Raw genomic sequence first — 17645 nt, forward strand, 5'->3', positions numbered from 1 at the left:
GCAAACAAACATATTTTGGCAAGAAAGCACAGATTTTGCTTAAAACTTTATTTATACAGACTGTGTAGCTCCCAGATATTACTACAATTTGTCCTTTTTTTTGGTAGCGTAAACTCAAGGGAGTTCATTTATGTAATGTTTACACTGGTCTTTACTTCAAATTGTGCTGGAAGTCTTTATATAGAGAAGCTTGGTATGAATTGGTCTGATATAAAAAAAAAAGAAACAAACTTGCAAATTATTCTGTATGTGTAACGTGGAATGCCTGTGTGCTTCAGTTCAGTGCTGGGGACATTTCTTCCTCTTGTTGTATATGAATAGAAAGGTAAATCAAGGAATTTTTCTAAGTCAGGAGGTTTGGATTGTGTATATAATAGGGAAATAACAAACTGATTAAAAACTGGGAAAAGAATTTGAAAAAAACCCCAGAAACCCGTGTAAAATCGCTCGTCTTTCCTTATGCAGTTACAGGAGTCAATTCAGTGCACAAGACATCCCAAGAAAAGGAAGAATTATGCCAAAGACTTAAGGAACAGCTAGATGCCCTTGAGAAGGAAACTGCTTCTAAACTTGCTGAAATGGATGAATTTAACAGTCAGCTTAAGGTACTTGTGTTATCTAAATATCCTACAGCTGTAAGCACTGTATTTTATTTCTTCATCCAGTCATAAAGATTGGTGCCACTTTCACCAGACTTCCAAAAACTTTTTCCCAACTTCCAGTGTCAAGTAAGAATTACCAAAAGTCTTGGAGTAAACAATACAATGAAAATGCACTTAAACCTATTGCTAATGTACTAAAATATGAGTCTCTTGCTAACTATTGCTTTGCATGACTTAACTATTGCTCAATCTCACCTTTTGCCTTCATTTTGATTTAGAATTAAAATTTTTCAGGCCGTTGTACATTCTGTCCTTACAGTATGAGATCATATTTGCTGCTATTTTTGAATTGTGTACTGAACACTTGACTTTAATTGATAGACCTACATAGTTTCATAGTACACTGTGCAAGATCTGGTAGCAGGTTTGGGTATGATCCTAAAAGTAAGTGTAGGCCACTTATTTGTTAATATTTGTTAATTTGTTGTAAGTTAAGAGTTGTTGACCAGTGGCCCTGAATTTTTGTTTCTGAGGCAACTCTTGGCTTGACTAAAAACAGGGTAGCTCTCACAGGATAGCACACATCCATTTAACTTTATCTGCCAGCTTGCTCCAAGTGGCACTGATGGGAACTTTCCTTAAGTAATGGATTGATGCTGGGCCAGCACGAGGGCTCTGCACTTTCCAATAAAAAAAGCCACAAAAGTTTGTAAACATGTAAGGAATTTATTTTGTTTTTAAAAGTGGCTTCATGCAACGGCCATTTTCAGTTACTTCTTTATTGCATGGCTTGCTGTGTTCAGTGGCTGCACCCACAGCTCAGTCTTCCCTAAAGTATGTTTTTCAAAATACAGTGCAAAGATTAATTGGCTTTTTATCTACCTTATCTTGCAGTGTGAGAATATGGATGATTCTGTTCTTCAGTGCCTTTTGTCTCTGCTAAGCTGTCTCAACAACCTCTTCCTCTTACTTAAGGTTATTTTCTAATCTTTGGCTTTTTTGGTTTTTAATTATTTCGCAGTTTTTCTCTGCTTACCCTTTCTGCTTGGATGTACTACTTCTCTTAAATACATTTTCCTAAAAGAAAACCAATAGGCTGTTTTTCTTTCTGCTAGCTTTTACATCCTCTTAATGACTTAACATTTTTTTACCTGCTTAGAAATCCAAACTGCATAATATTGAGAGCAAAATGCTTACTTCTCATTTCTTAATGGACTGTTTTCTAAGTTGTTTCACCCAATTATTTTTCTTGTTAGTTAAGGTAACGTGAACCAAAAAAGAAGTCTCAGATGGAAACAGTGTCTTCTCCCACTTTTCCATCTGTTGCTCTGTACCTGTATCCATACATCCTAAGCTGTGGTTCAGGTATATGAGTTCTTGTCCAAGTTTAAAAGTCTAGAAGTAGCATCAGAGTGCAGAATATGGTATGGCAAACACAATGCTGTTAAGCCTCCAGATTAACCCAGTACTAAAACCTACTTGCTGTCTTTCCTCAACACTGCTTTTGTCTGCTGAGGTCAGAAATACTTTTAGAATAATTTATGAAGGAAAAAAAAAATCAAAATTACCCAAGCTTTTCATTTTGCTTTGCATGAGGGTTTTTCTGTCCTTAAAGATGCGAGAGTTTTTCTAATGTAAGTTTGCTTCCATAGTGCTTCTGAAATTCGGTGCAAAATCAGCTGGGAATATTTTTCCTTCTTCATATATTTGAGGGAAAATTGTAGTCAATTGCTTGATTTAGTTTGTTGCTACAGACACTTTCAGTGACACAGCAATCTTGTTATCTTGCCTTTGTCATATAAATTGCACCATATCGCTTAGGCAACATGATTATTGGTAGAAGTGCATATTGTAGTGGGAATGATTCATTCTTAATTGCTTTATTTGTATTTGTGAGATCCGATACAAAAAGGGTTTACCTGTTGCATTGCTCAATGTATATCAGCAGGATTCCTAAGAAAAAAGACTGAAGTGTCCCAGAGGTGTTTTGCAACATGGTGAAGTACAATCTACAGTAATTCTATTATTGTTGATTTTTTTGTTCTGTAAATTTAATTTTCCCAAAGATTCATGCTGATTTTTTGCTGTGATAAAAAGGTTGTTCTCAGAGGGATGTGGAATAGGAATTGATGAATGTGTTCAAAAAGAAAAAGACTGAAATTGCAGAGTTTACAAGTACAGGAAAACTCCAGTCAGAGGTAATGTCTTTAAGCTGTGGCTTCCCACAGGGGTAAGCCTGCTAGGTATTTTTATGAAGTTTTTCTGATTTAAACATGGGACTGATCACTCAGGAAGCATCAAGGGTGAGCACCCTTCTGCAGGATGCATTCTCAGGTTATGGTACAGCGTTGGCTTTCAGCTGAAATTTGCCTCCTTGTAGTTACTTGAAATACAATTCGCTGCCTTCAATGCCCCCAGTAATGTTGTGTTTGATCTGTTAATGTTGTATCTTCCCCTCTCCTCTGTCGTATTTGGCATTTCCAGCAGCTGTAGGACTGGAAGGGCTCTTTGAAAGCCCAAATTATGTCACTGACTTTGCAAACTTGCCATCTCCTTTTATACTTCTGTTGATTTGACTTTCTTTGCAGTGACCTCCAAGGACTATTAATAACTTAGTACTACTTTGGCCATTTGTATTAAAATTTGGTTCAAAAAGCATTAGATGCCTGGATGCTTTTCTCAAAGATTGGCTTTGTTCCCTTTGATGTATTCCATTGTTCCCTCCCTAGGACCTGAGGGAACGTTACAGCACACAGCAATTAGCCTTGGAGCAGCTCCACAGGATCAAACAGGACAAAATAAGAGAGGTACAAAAAAGAAGAGCTGAACTTGCACAGAAGAAGCGACTGGAAGATGAGGCTGCAAGGTAACCATGGCTGAGTGTATCAGTGTTGCAGTTCTTAAAACAAAATAATGCTGTGATGACTTCTAAGACAAGATGTATTTTTTAATGTAAAAATACATCCTATTGATTGCCTTAGAGGAAGCATTCTATATGGAGTACCACTTATGTAAGAGGGTTTGATTTTGAGATTTTCAATGATTTATATTTGATTTGACTAAAGAAATAGAGCTAATGACCTTGTAGTGTGGGTGATTCGTGGGCTTTGCTCATGACAGTGTTTTTCTGAGTGTGAGGAAGTTTTGTGACATTTGTGACAGTCTGTTTAAGAGAAGCATGTGCCATATGTGTGGTGATAGCCTGTTAATTTTTTGGTTGGACACAGTTGTGTGATGGAGTAACAGCATCACTGCACAGCTCCTACTGAATCCTGCCATGTGCTTGGAAACAGTAAAACGCCCAACAGAGGAGTGGAAGTCCTACAGGGAATAGGTGAAAAGGTACCATCTAGACATAGTCCCTCCTGAGAAGATGGCCCAAAGGGTTAGGTCCTCTCTCTTCTTGACAGCTAAAATATTAAGTATGTTGAATTGGATTCTGACTTCTTTAGACAGCTGAGGCACAGGATAACATCTGAATAATTTCAGAGAATACAGTCAGGTTTCCAGATCCTGCCTGCTGCAGTGTGGTCCTGGCAGGGATAAGCACATTGGATAGATTACAACTGCTGAAGGCAGAAGTACCAAGCTGCCAAGATCAGTATGCAAAGGCTATTTTTATCTATGTACCTGAGTGAGATTAATCTGTTTGGAAGTCCTTGTTTCCAGTCAGGAGATTTGGATAATGCCTTGCTGGAGAGCTTAAATCCAGCTTGTTCAATTATCAGATCAGTTCCTGCTCATCAGGATGCTGGTGGGCAGAAGTGCTTGTGAAGGCACTGCACAGGTGATGGATTAAAAGTCAAGAATTTTAATCCATTTGTTATCTTTATGTGGAATACACTGGCACTCATGTTAATACATGGTCTCTGGGAGAGCTGATGACACTGAGGGCAGAGCAATCAATGTCATAAACTCAGTTTTGCTGACAAGTGTCACTGATTACTGTAGGAACATAATCTCATTCATTTTTGTGTCAGTGTTCCTGTCTCATTCCTTTCTTCCAGGAAAGCAAAACGGGAGAAGGAGAACCGATGGCAGGAAAATATCCGAAGGGAAGAGGAAGAGAAAAAGAAGCGACTGGAGGAAGAACGAATGCAGGAAAAAGTTCAAGAAAAGCTGAAAGCTGAAGAAGCAGCTGCCATGATGAGAGAAAGGGAAAACAAACAACAGCTTCTTGCAGAGGAGGAGAAAAATAGACAAGCTATGATCTTGAGGGAGGTGGAACAACAAAGGCAGAGGCAACTGGAAGAAGATAAAAGAAAGCAAGAACAAATAGCAAAGGAAGCTGAGGAGAGGCGCAAGCAGAATGAGGAGATAAAAAAGATAAAAGAAGCAACCAACTCTCAAGCGGTGGAGAAACACACTTCTAAAATAAACATTAATGAAAAGTTTGCAGATCTGTTGAAACCAACAGAGGGCAAAAGTCTTAAGCCACCCTGGAAAAATGAAGGTAACCTCAGTCTGTTAGATTTTGGGACTTTTATTTTCCTGAGTGTTATTTCACTCTTCAAGTGTACAATTATTAATGTGAGACAATGGCAGACTTACTGCCTAAGATATAATTTAAACAAAAAACCAAACCAGCAATGTTTCATGTCTTTTGTTACTTATAAATGATCCTATTAACGTAAGTTACCTCTGTCAGTTTTCAGCACCTATGACTGATGACCTATGACTGATCATGGTCAACAAATAGCAGTTGCTGGAAACTTAATATTTTAGGTTTTTCATAAGACTTGCACTTTCTTTCATTAGAATAGAATGCTAACATAGAGGGGGTTTGCTCATTGATGAGAGATGGGCAGGTAATGCTCAGCGAAGTAGTTTATTAGCAGTGAAATGTGGTTTGTTTCTGCATCACTCAATGCCTCAGATGAAAAAACCAAAGGACTGAATGATGAGACCTAACTCTAGCTGAGGGACTTGGAAAAATAGTGCTTTAACAATATTTTCACTAAAGGCACGTTTGATTTCATCCTTCATTAGTTCTTGTCAGTTTTTATTAGCCACTTTTCTCACTGAGCTCAGCAAGGATCAAATTAGAACAGGGCTGAAAGATACTTGCACACTTCAGCTAAACCTTGTAAAACATTCCCTGTTAGCAGCATCAATCCCTGGCTTGGAGAACAGAGATGCAAAGAAAATCAAAATCGTGATATTTTGCTATTTTAGGTTTCTAAATAAAATCTTCACACATGCTGCTGAATACTTATTGTTGCAACAGTAGGATCTTCTCAACTTGGAACATTATAGTGGTGGTAAATGAGGCTTTATTAAAGCACTGGCTTAGCCAGAGCAATGTGGCAAGGAAAGAGGAGAAGATAAAAATGTCATTTTTAAGGATGTCTCGCGGAAGGTGTCCCTGCTTATGGTGGGGAGTTGGAACTAGAACCATCAAGGTCCCTTCCAACCAAACCTCTTCTATGTTTCTGTGATGTTTTCACTGCAGAAAACAATGCATTTTTACATTTCCATGATTGCCATGTTAAACTGCTGCCCTGGTGATCTCCTCTGATGACCTGCTCAGTATCTGGGGCAAGAACAGATATTCCTACCCATTGCTTAGAATGATGGGGCTCCAGCTGAGTGCTTGTCTCTCAGCTGTGTCAGAGTGATAACTGCGTTTCTTACCTTCCAGGCAATGCAGTTGGTGCTGCAGAGTCGAGGAATTCCATTGCCTTGGTAAATTACAGAGCTTTGTATCCATTTGAGGCAAGGAACCACGATGAGATGAGCTTTAATACTGGAGATGTAATTCAGGTAAGAGTTGCCCTTCACATTTAACTTGCAAAAATTAACGCTTTTCTCTAGCCTTGAGATGCAAAAAGTTTTAAGGGTCAAAAGCATTGCATTGATATATTTAAAGGTTTACTGAAAAATTAAATTGGATTGCTGCTTTAAATTTTTTTTTTAAACAGGTGAAATTAGGATTAGTTCAGCCAAAATATTTCTCTGAATTTTACACATCCTAGATATGTTGAAAACATCTTTAAAAGTAAGAACAGTTAATGCTAAACATAAACTTTCTAAAATTAGTAGATCAGAAATGATGTAGTTGTTGCAGTTCATGGTACATGTACAAGTTGGCTTCTAAGTGTTTGCTTGAAATACGAGCATAGTAAATAGAAAAATGAATTATTAATTAATGACATTTGAATTAAAATCAAATTAGTTATTTAACAAGTAGATGTGAAAGGTTCTTTTGAATCTTAATACTGTTTTCCAGTGAATTCCTAACACAGATTTCTGCCTCTCTGAGCAACCTGATTTAGTGGAAGGCGTCCCTGCCCCTGGCAGAGGGAGTGGAACCAGGTGATCTTTGAGATCCCTTTTAACCCAAACCATCCTCTGAATGTGTGATTCTCTTTCTGACTGCTCTTTTATCAATCCTCGCTCAGGCAGACACTTAGAGTAATTTATTCTGTGTCCGTTCGTTGTAGAACTTTTGTGAATTCAGCTGAATTTGCTGTCTATAATATTACGGCAGGACCATAAGATTGGAAATGCCTTGTGGCATCTCAGTTGAAATTTGTGTTATTTCATGTATATTAGTTATTAGCACTTGTTTGGAAGTCTTTGCCTGCAGGTGAATGTGTGAAAACTGATTTACAACCGTGGTAATACAGTTTCTAATGTCTAAGTATGTATGGTTCCTCCTCATTCAGACAGTAAGTGATACAAGTAGGTGATAAGGGAGAATTTATAAAGCAATGTGGTACAAAATATTAAAACACTTGACTAAATTAGCTTTCAGTTTGACAGTGTTAAAGCATTTATTTGCATTTTCATACCAATGAACCATGGAAGAGGGAACAAGAGAAGTAGGTTTTGCTTTGACTTCTTTCTCAGCTATAATTGTATCATTTAAATGCTGATAACTGATTTCAGAAATAGGCTAACAGCTGCCACCTCCTCCTCCTCTTACACCCCAAACCCCAGCTAAGCTAACTAGCTGATAGTATTTGATGGGCTGCTAATTTTTAGCCAATTTTCACTAACTGGCTAATTTGCAGCATAATGGAAGCTTCAGTATTGCTGCGAATGTTTAAGGATGCTCTATACTTAATCATTTAGTAAATAACAGAATTTTTGGACGTGTTTTGGATGCAGTCAGCTGACAGAGTTAATTATATCTGTGAGCAGAACAGCAGCAGTTGTTTCCTGCTCTGCTGGGCTCACCAGCCCCTGCCTCTTGGCTGCACATTCAGCAGAATCCAGCACAATGCACTGTCATTTTTGGCAGGACAGCATGGCTCAGATGCACTGCATGGTCCCCATGTGCATGTCTGGGGCCTGTTTGAAGGAGTCCAGGGTCCCTGAGGTCTGTCTGTACCTGTGTCTGGAACCAGTGCAGCTGCATCATCACAGGGCAAAACCAGCTGAGTGCTGCCAGGGCAGAGTGAAAATGCTGATCCTGGTGTGGGCACTGCCCCCTGTCCAGGTCAGAGAGCCAGCAGGTGCTGACACACCAGGCTCCCTGCTTGCTTCACGCTGCTAATTCTGTTTCCTTTGTATTTCTCCTCCTCTCCATAGGTTGATGAAAAAACTGTGGGAGAGCCTGGTTGGCTTTATGGGAGTTTTCAAGGACATTTTGGTTGGTTTCCGTGCAATTATGTAGAAAAAATACCAGAAGGAGAAAAAGCTTTATCTCCCAAGAAAGCCTTACTTCCTCCTACAGTATCTTTATCTACTACCTCAGCTGCTTCAGAGTGAGTTTTTGTTATGTTTGTGTTTAAATTGCTTTTTCTAAATTTAGCTAGCACATAATGTGCCGTATAGTTTCGCTTGGTGTTTGTTTTTAAAATATAAAGGCAGAAAACTTATTGAAGAACCTTCTTTATAAAGAAAAATTTTAATTTTAATTTTAAATTTTAATTTTAAATCCTTCTTTAAAAAGAAAAAGAAAAATGGAAATTTTAAGTATTTGATAGTGTACTTTGCACTGTATAGAATATCAGTTTTATAGATGTTTTAAAAAAATTCTCTGTTTGAGGTACTTTCTAAATGAAAGTTATAATTTGATAAATATGCCTTGTGTTCAACTTGCAGACCACTTTCACCAAGTAAATCTGCAGAAGAATCTGATTACCAAAACATCCCCTTTTCCAGCCTGAATGTTAACACAGCCTGGCAGCAGAAATCAGCTTTTACTCGCACTGTGTCCCCTGGATCTGTTTCACCCATTCATGGACAGGTACCTTGTGCAGAATTTGCTGTATTTCAGATTCATGTTAATGAAAATAATTTAAAGAAAAACCAGAACACCACACAACTTTGCTAATGCTGGGGTGCACTAAACAGGCTGGAGGATAAAGATGCTCATCTAATTGTTCCACTCTAGTGTCCATTGATATAATTCCATATATTTCCAGGGAACACTGTGCAAGAAGACTCATCTTTCATAATTCTAAAATAATTTTCATCTATAATTAGACACAGAAGTTAATTCTAACAAATAAGAAACTGAGTTGCGTGCATGTATTAACGTAAACAAAGTAATTCAGCCATTGCTTAGGAATGAAGTTGCTTACACCAGTGTTTGTTTTTAACAGTTAGACCAGTTTGGGGCAGTGTGGTCAACCAACATCACTTCTGTCTTACAGGGGCAGCCTATAGATAACCTAAAAGCACAAGCACTTTGCTCTTGGACTGCAAAAAAAGATAACCACTTGAATTTTTCAAAGAATGACATCATCACTGTCCTGGAGCAGCAGGAGAACTGGTGGTTCGGAGAGGTACATGGAGGAAGGGGTTGGTTTCCAAAGTCCTATGTCAAGCTCTTACCTGGGAGTGAAACCAAGAAAGAGGAGTAAGTGTGACTTTTGTTGTTTATTCAGCTGTTTGCAAAAAAAGGTGGTTTAGAGTGCAAAATTCTTGCAGTGCTTTAGTGTGCAGAATATAAATGCCATTTACAATTTACACTGTGTCATTTTAGGTTTTTATTATTTCATTCTGGCAGGCCAAGTAATGTTGGGCTCACTGCTGTGTAGTTATAGACAGTCTTGCTAAGGCTGAGTGCTGTGAAACATCAGTGGTGTTTGATTATTCATCAAGGGCCAGGCTTTTTGTTCATTACTAAGTCCCCTCTCTTGCAGTGCAGTTGCATTCTGCCTCTAAAGGTGCCAACTTTTAAGTGACCCAGAACTAATTGTGAACTCTGCACATCTGACAGAAGTAGAATGTTTTTCTTCACTTGAAAAGATCATTATGTCTGTTCTAATCCTCCAGGGTAACTGTTCACGTAACAACCCAAAGTCTGGTTCCTGCTGGGGTGGCTGCATCATTGTGGATGAATTGTTCTGTTCATGCATTCTGCTAAAAGTTCTAAGAAATTCTGTAGAATAAGAGAATTTAGTCAAAATCTTTACTTCTTCTGGATAACATAATTTGTGAATGTATCTCTTGCCTTTTATCATGTGATTTTTTTTTTTTAAGTGGCGTGCTCTTGAATGCCATAAATATATTAAATATCAGTAGTATCTGGCACTGTTTGATAGTCAGGGAAGTCTTTGCAGTTAATTCAGAGTCAATACAGCTCCAGCATAACCAAAGTGATCTTAGTCTCATGTGAAGTGAGAGATTTGTTCTTGAACAACCTCTTGGTTATAGAAACCTTGTTTTTTTTCTTCTTTCTGCAGACCAGAAGCTATTTATGCAGCTGTAAACAAAAGGCCTAATACCCAGAGTTACACAGCAGGAGAGGGTAAGACAGGATGAAAAATGCCAACTAATGCTACAGTCTGGTTCTGCTTAATGACACGTAAATATACTTTATTTGTGAGGAGTTTCTGAGCAGCACTTCGAGTGCTTGTCCAAAAGACACAGTCCAAATGTTCAGCTGTTGATACAAGAGTTCTAAAACAGGAACATAAGGTTATAAGTAATTCAGGCCTGGGGTATTTTAAGACTTTTGCTTGAGCATGAATATATTTCTGATAACCCATAAAGCAGAGTTCTCTTCGTGCTGTTCTCTGCTGTGTTGTGCTGCTCTGTAAAGACATGAAAAGGGATTTTTAATCTCCTGAGGATGGATCATTCTCTTATATTCAGCAAGGAGTAAGGAAAACAAAGATTACTGGAGAAAAATTTCTATTGTATCTCCATGCTTCCCCGATTATACTTTAATTTCACCTGTGTTTTTCCACTACAAAGTTCTGTACCTGTAAGAGTAAATGGGATTACAGTCAAGTAGGTAGACAGGTCTGTTCATAGACATGTGAAGGTATGGTCCCTGTTATGAACATACTATTCTGATCCCTGTTATGAACACACTGGTGAATGCTGATCCCCCTTTATCTGCATCTGATGTTCCTTTATCCCCATCTGAAGCTGTTCCCTGCTCTGTGTGCTCTTTACACAGAGTACGTTGCACTCTATTCATACTCAAGCTCTGAGCCCGGTGACTTGACGTTCACAGAAGGTGAGGAGATCCTGGTGACCCAGAAGGAAGGGGAATGGTGGACTGGGAGCATTGATAACAGAACTGGAATTTTCCCCTCCAACTACGTCAGACCAAAAGATCCAGATGTGAGTTCCTATTCTGACAATTAACACGATATTTTCTCTCAGTTTTATTCTGTTTGCACCCAGCTCTTAGACAGTGATTTTGAGCAGAGGTTAATGTGCTTGACAGAAAAGAAAATCAGTAGTAGCTTGAGTGCTAAATCAGAGCTGTAGCCAGTGTCACACTGCCTCTCTCTCTGTACAGGATGGTGTTTTGTTAAATATGGGTTTAAAGTTAAAATCTCCATGTGTTTTAGTGTAAACTGCACTAGTTTTTATTGCACATTAAAGGTGGCTGTTGTTGTGTCATTGTAGGCTTCTAGCTATGCTGGCAAAACTGGAACAATAAATAAGAAACCCGGTAAGTATGTGATAACTTTTTAAATGTTAAGGCTGTTTTTTAAGTAACTCTGAGCATTTAGGTTCATAGCAGTGTTTAATGGTGGCTGATGTTCTTAGCTGCAAGTCATGTACCAGGATATATATGTGCATCCAGCTCTTAACTGCAGTGAAAAAATAACAAATGCAATTACTGTTTTCTTTCCAGAAATTGCTCAGGTTACTACTGCCTACACTGCATCAGGAACTGAACAGCTCAGTCTCGCTCCAGGACAGCTGATACTTATTCTGAAGAAAAATGCCAGTGGATGGTGGCAAGGAGAATTGCAGGTAGTGATTCAAGGAGAAATAATTGTGACTTCATGAATGGCAAGGAGGTGCTCTCGGGTTTAATTCAAAAAAACAACTGAGTATAAAGTTACATAAAAGCTGGCCAGAAAGTTATTTTCATCTTGTATAAACCAAAGGGGAAAAAAGTTGTGTGGTGGATTTTTTTTGTTTGATTGGTTGGTTGGTTTTTTTAAAGCTTGGGTTGCTGGGGGTTTTATGGTTTTTGAGGAGTGGATTTTCTTGGTCACATAAAATAGTAAAACTGTCAATTAACATGTGCATGGGAGGAGGAAGAGACAAGTGACAGTTACTTAATTGGTTAGGATTTAATTGGTGAAACATAACTGTAAAGTTATTCTAATGAAAGAACAGATGGGTTTGGAAGCTGGAGTTGGAAGCTTGTTTAATGCAAAGGTGGCTGTTCCCACTTTTCTACTTTCCCTGCTTAGATTTAAGAAGAATGTGCTGTAAAATACCCTTAACCTCATTAGAGGCTCTGGCTATGATGCATAGGTGGAATATTCATAGAACAAATTTTCAGCCCTACAACTGATGTACTCTGAATCTCACTTAAAAATTTTGGATGAACCTGTTTGCCAGAACATGTTAGGGTACAGCTTTATTTCAGTTGGATTGTTTTATCCTTTAGTCAGATTTTTTTATCTTTTGAAATTCACTTAGCAGGTGTTTGGAATCCTGACTTCTTGTCTTTTGTTGGCAAAACTCTGTGACATATTTGTTGCATTTTTTCCAGTCTACAGACCATTTAGTTTTTCAATTGTGTAATAACCATTGTAAATATTTGCAGGCAAGAGGGAAAAAGAGACAGAAGGGATGGTTCCCTGCCAGCCATGTGAAGCTTCTGGGTCCGAGCAGTGAAAGAACCACATCAGCTGCTCCCTCAGGTGAAAAAAAAGGCCTTTGCATTTCATTTAGAATATTTAATGTACCTATTTCAGCTGTTCATGTATCTGTGAGGGTCAGCATCTATCTTTTATGGCTTTTTAATTTTGCCCCAAAGAGTCACACTCCTCTCATCTGGAAATTCCATGTTTCCAAGTGCTAGCAAAAATCTTAGAGAGAGCTAGCAAACATTGGCAAACCACGTGGAATTATGTGCACTGCTCCTTACAAAGAGGGAGACTAAGCAAATTTTCAGGTTATTTCTAGGTTTTTCCATTTGAATGTTTGGGTACAAATGAGGTTATTTCACAGAAAAGGAGATTTTTTGCTTCTGCATGCTTAAATTATGCACAGCTATGAGTTGCTTATACAACAATTTCCTGGATTTTACTGGACAAAACTTCCCTGTGACTAAAGCAGCAGCCCATGATTAGCTAACGTGCATTTCCTCTTCCTCTGCCACATTTTCCCCACAAGTGTCTGCAATAAGATAATCAAGCTCACTCTCTTTTCAGCCAGTAAAATACAGAAGCATACTTGATTATATTTTGAAGTGTTTAGAAGGCCAATAGATGCAGTCCATTCATTATAAAAGTTCACAGATATGTATAGTGGAAAGAAGAATTACTGGCTGGCTCGATTTTAAAAAAGTAAAAGAAATGGGAAGACAATTCTCTATCAAGATAAAATCATGTGACATTTTTCTTATGCAACAGTGCATGTGAAATGGTTGTTTCTTTCCTGTGGTTTTGTAAAACACTAAGAAAACAGTTTTGATACTTGTATAACTCCATTCTACTCTTTTTTTTCCTTCACAGTGTGTCAAGTGATAGCCATGTATGATTACACGGCGAACAACGAGGACGAGCTCAGTTTCTCCAAGGGGCAGCTGATTAATGTGCTGAACAAAGATGATGCTGACTGGTGGCAAGGAGAAATCAATGGTGTGACAGGTCTCTTCCCCTCAAACTATGTGAAGATGACCACAGATTCTGATCCAAGTCAGCAGTGTAAGCAACCTCTATTTTTGATTAATTTTGTTGCTTCATTTCAAAGGTGCATTGCTGTTCTTCTGCTTTGTGCTTGGAATTTGGAGTTCCAGGCATCAGCTGAATTGATTAGTTCTTGAAATACTTTATTATAGTACAAGGTACTTTGAATCCTTTTCTAGTCAACTTACAAACAACCAGCACATTGCCAACCAGCCAATGTGGGACAGCAAGAGTGCTGTAGGGTGAGCTAAAAATACTGGATTTGGTAGGAGTTCTCCTTCCAATAAGATGCTGATAACTAACATGGACTGGGAAGCAGTGCAGACACGCTGCAATTATAGGACTTGCTTGAGTTTCAGAAAATAAGGAAAAGCGTCTGCTGTATTAATTTTAACATGCTTATCAGTTAAGTAAAAATACCCATAAAAAGGACAGGAAAAAGGTTTTGGCCTTATCAGGTTGTCTGTTCTAAATATACTTGTCCTGGCTCCCAGCATTCCAGCTGTCATCCAATCCTAAGAAACAAGATGTATATCAGGAGAGAGGTTGAGGTGGAAGTTACCAGCAGCAGGCTGAGAACTGAATGCTAAACTATACACCTGACAGTCACCATCTTCTCTGCCTTTTGCACATGAACACAGTAAAGGTTTCTGGTGTCCCTTACACACACACCCTGGTTTTTGGCCCCTGTCCCCAGAGAAAATCCTTCTCCCAGAGAAATTTATCCCTCAGTTTTTTATCCTGTGATTAAGCCAACTTCTACATCAGCCCAGTGGGTTTGGGAATATACCATGATGCCAGAGTTGCTCCTTTGACACAACAGGCCTTGTTCCTTCGCTTTCTGGTTTTCTCTAGGCATCGTTTGGAGTTCTTTTGGGATAAAGACACCCATCTGGAAGCCTGGCTGAGCCTCACTCTTACTAGCCTATAGCTACTCTGTAGGATCAGTTTGTACTTAAGATTTGATCAACATAGTCGTGTTCTTACAGAAAAATTCACAAACTCATAATGAAGGTACAGCTTGAGTTGGAAAGTTAAAGTATTTTCCCTGGGTAGCTTTTTATGGTTCCTGGGCGAAAGAGAGTGTGCACCATTCTTGAGGTTTTCTTTTTAGCCAAATTACTTCTGAGCTCACGTTTTTGGTAACACGTTGTTCTGGCTTCTTTTTTTTTTTTTTTTTTTAATGCCTCTGGCCAATATGGTTGAGATGTCAAAAACATCTGCATTTAGATTGAATTTAGCCATAGCTAAATAATTAAAATGGTCCTTTGAAAGGTTTCATTTGTTTTCAAGTCGCACTTTTGAAGAAACAGTATTGACTACACCAGATGGGCTGTAAAATTAAGATTCTGGCTGGGTATTAAAACTTAGGAATTTTCAAAAATGATACAGGTAACAGCTTGTCACACCAGGTGTGTTGCCATTTCAAGTTATGTGGTTGAATGTGACAAGTGCAAGGTGATCATATAAACCACTGATTTTCAGCAAAAGCCATGCTAAGGCCACATGGTAATTGGAAACTTTCTGGATGATGAGTAAGTTTTTCTCATTGTATGCTGATACATCATTAGGCTTTCTCTCAGATTTCAGTGATGTGGAATAAGAGTATTTCCATCCACATCAAACTGGCTTTTGACAAAGGTTAATCAAGTGAGCAGATGTGCACCAGGTCATCTGTACCTGGCCATTAAACTTTTGTCTAAGAACTACTCTATGAAGCAGATCTACAAAATCCACCTACTGGTGAATGAAGAGTATGTTGAATTTTCTATCTTTTAAAAAAAATTCTCTGAGTATTTCAAGTAGGCAAAGTTATACACCAGTTTTGTGCTGGGCTTTGCCACTCTGTTGTGCTATTAAAACATGTGAATTTGGAAACTTAAGGAAAAATCCTGCCTCAAGCCCAAAGCCTGCACAAACCCAGCACAGCTCAGTAGCTCCAGCACAGCACTGTGCAAATACAATTTCCCAGATTTCAGCTGGGCTGCTGTTGCTGGTCAGTTGGGTCAGCAGTAAGCCACTGCTCTTTCCCTTTTCTGTAACCAGAGGAATGTTTAAATATGTCCTGAATTAACTTTCAAACTTCCTTGAGTTTCCTTACAATATTTTCGGCTCTTGATTAAACACAGTACAAAACTATCTTGAGTATTCTTGAGAAATCACTAAGGAATTGTCCCACAGGAATGTTGATGTGGCCCTCTACAGAACAGCTTTGACATATGACAGAATGTAATTTTAAAAATGCATTGTTGCATTTTAAAGAACTGCTGATCTGAGTATTATAATGCCTCTGTTGAATAATAGCAGCTTTCCCCACTGTTTTTTCTAGATCAAGTATAATGACATTGGAAAGATAGATTTGGTTTACTGAAATAGGTTTGTGGCTTAGGAAAATTCTTGTTTTCCCTCAAATTTAAACACACTTGTATCCAAAGTCTTTTCTGGGAATCACTAGTTACAGCTGTAATGGCAACCTCCCCTAGCAAAGAAGGAACTGGGGTCAGTGAGATGTCCCTTCTCTTAAGTTGCTGACATAACTCTGGGAGCAAAAAAAGATCACTTTCTGTCTTGGGGTAGCTGCACATCCTGGCATAGGACCCCTGCAGGGAAAGAAAAAGAAAAGCAAAATGACTTCAGGGTGTTGTAGGTTTGAGTGTTTGTCTCTTAAACATGCAGTGATTGCAGAACACAGAACATCTGAGTCGTGCTCCTGGGGACTGTGGTGGTGGTTAGACTTGCTCCTGTTTTAGTGACATTTTAATAGCCCTTTTTCTAATGTTTGCACAAAAGTAGTCATAAATAATAAATATGATACTCAGGAGGCTTCAAAATATAGATTTAAAATAAAGAATCAGTCTTCTGTTCTTCAAGTGCTTGCACAACCATTCAGGATCAGATCTTGTGTGTTGCCAGTACCTGTCTAGCGCCAGCATCTCTTCCCATTCTTTCCAAGGCGTGTGTAAGGGGGGTGGGCATGGTGCAGTTACCACTTCACAGTTCTTCCCACTGGCCTGTTCTGGAGATAATTTTGTTGTTTTGGCCAGTCTTCATCTGCTTTGCACTTGGAAACTTGTTCTCTTATTATTTGTTGGCTTTTTCAGTGAGATACCTTTTAAAGTTTGTTATCCATGGGACCAGTGTGAGCCTTGTCCTTTTATTCTCTTTAGTTGTGATTTTCTCCCTTCAGGTAAATCTCAATCATTGCTTAAGGGTCAGGCACACAAGGTTCTGACAAGAACACATCTACCAGGTTGTCTTCCCATTCTTCCCAAGGGATGTTAAAGGTGGGGTAGGCAGGAGGGAAAGGTAAGGAGAGAAAACAGCTGCTCCAGCTGTGTCTTCACACTTGGTTGCTGGATGTCTTTTAGTGTTAGAGATCAGTTCATCCCTCAGAGATGTTCTTGCTGAGGGTTGGACAGCTCAGCCAGGTGGACACACCTGTGCTCAGTGTGCAGAGAGGCTTCTGGCTCATCCTGAGGTGTCTCATCTCTGTGAGACTCGCGAGCTGAATGTTGTGCCAGTTCTTTCTACTCTAATGTACATGTATTGACTGTTTTCTGTCCACTCTTTTTGCTTTCCCTAACTGCACTGCTGCAGTTCCTCACACACCAGAGTTACTCCTTCAGGTGCTCAAGTCTGAGCTCCAGGTTGTTGTCTGTAGTAATATCTCTACAGCTACCTCATTTTTGTCTTCCCCAAACCTTACTTGTAGATGTGACATGTTGGAGACAGAAGGCAAGTCCTGCAACAAGGATCTGTATTTCCAGAAGTTTATTTCCATGCTCAAAAGATCTTTAGTAACTCCTGTTCACACTGTCTGGTGGGTGAAGCCAACTCACTTTCTGGGGTGTTTATAGTGAAAAAACTTCTGAACTGACATGCTCGTGGCCAGTGCATTTCTGTGTCTGTGTATGGACAATACATTTTGAAGTTCTCTAGTTCTTGCCATGTAACTTCTCTTTGTGGAGTAACA

At 38.9% G+C, this 17645-nt stretch overlaps 1 protein-coding gene across 7 annotated transcripts in view; it reads left to right on the plus strand.

Annotated features, from left to right (window-relative positions):
* ITSN2 (intersectin 2) overlaps positions 1–17645 on the plus strand; it is an 81781-nt gene that overhangs the window by 46505 nt on the left and 17631 nt on the right. For 5 of the 7 annotated variants that reach the window (XM_032104026.1, XM_032104024.1, XM_032104027.1 and 2 more), the window contains exons 16-29: positions 466–605; positions 1497–1577; positions 3332–3468; positions 4610–5055; positions 6244–6365; positions 8139–8314; positions 8655–8799; positions 9209–9414; positions 10244–10308; positions 10966–11132; positions 11424–11469; positions 11656–11777; positions 12586–12682; positions 13499–13690. In XM_032104026.1, coding sequence (XP_031959917.1) covers positions 466–605; positions 1497–1577; positions 3332–3468; positions 4610–5055; positions 6244–6365; positions 8139–8314; positions 8655–8799; positions 9209–9414; positions 10244–10308; positions 10966–11132; positions 11424–11469; positions 11656–11777; positions 12586–12682; positions 13499–13690 — 2142 coding nt within the window. The remainder of the gene's footprint in view (positions 1–465; positions 606–1496; positions 1578–3331; positions 3469–4609; positions 5056–6243; positions 6366–8138; positions 8315–8654; positions 8800–9208; positions 9415–10243; positions 10309–10965; positions 11133–11423; positions 11470–11655; positions 11778–12585; positions 12683–13498; positions 13691–17645) is intronic. The other 2 variants (XM_032104028.1, XM_032104029.1) reach the window with 1 other exon arrangement.

This window comes from Corvus moneduloides, chromosome 3, assembly GCF_009650955.1.
Source record: "Corvus moneduloides isolate bCorMon1 chromosome 3, bCorMon1.pri, whole genome shotgun sequence".
NCBI lineage: Eukaryota > Metazoa > Chordata > Aves > Passeriformes > Corvidae > Corvus > Corvus moneduloides.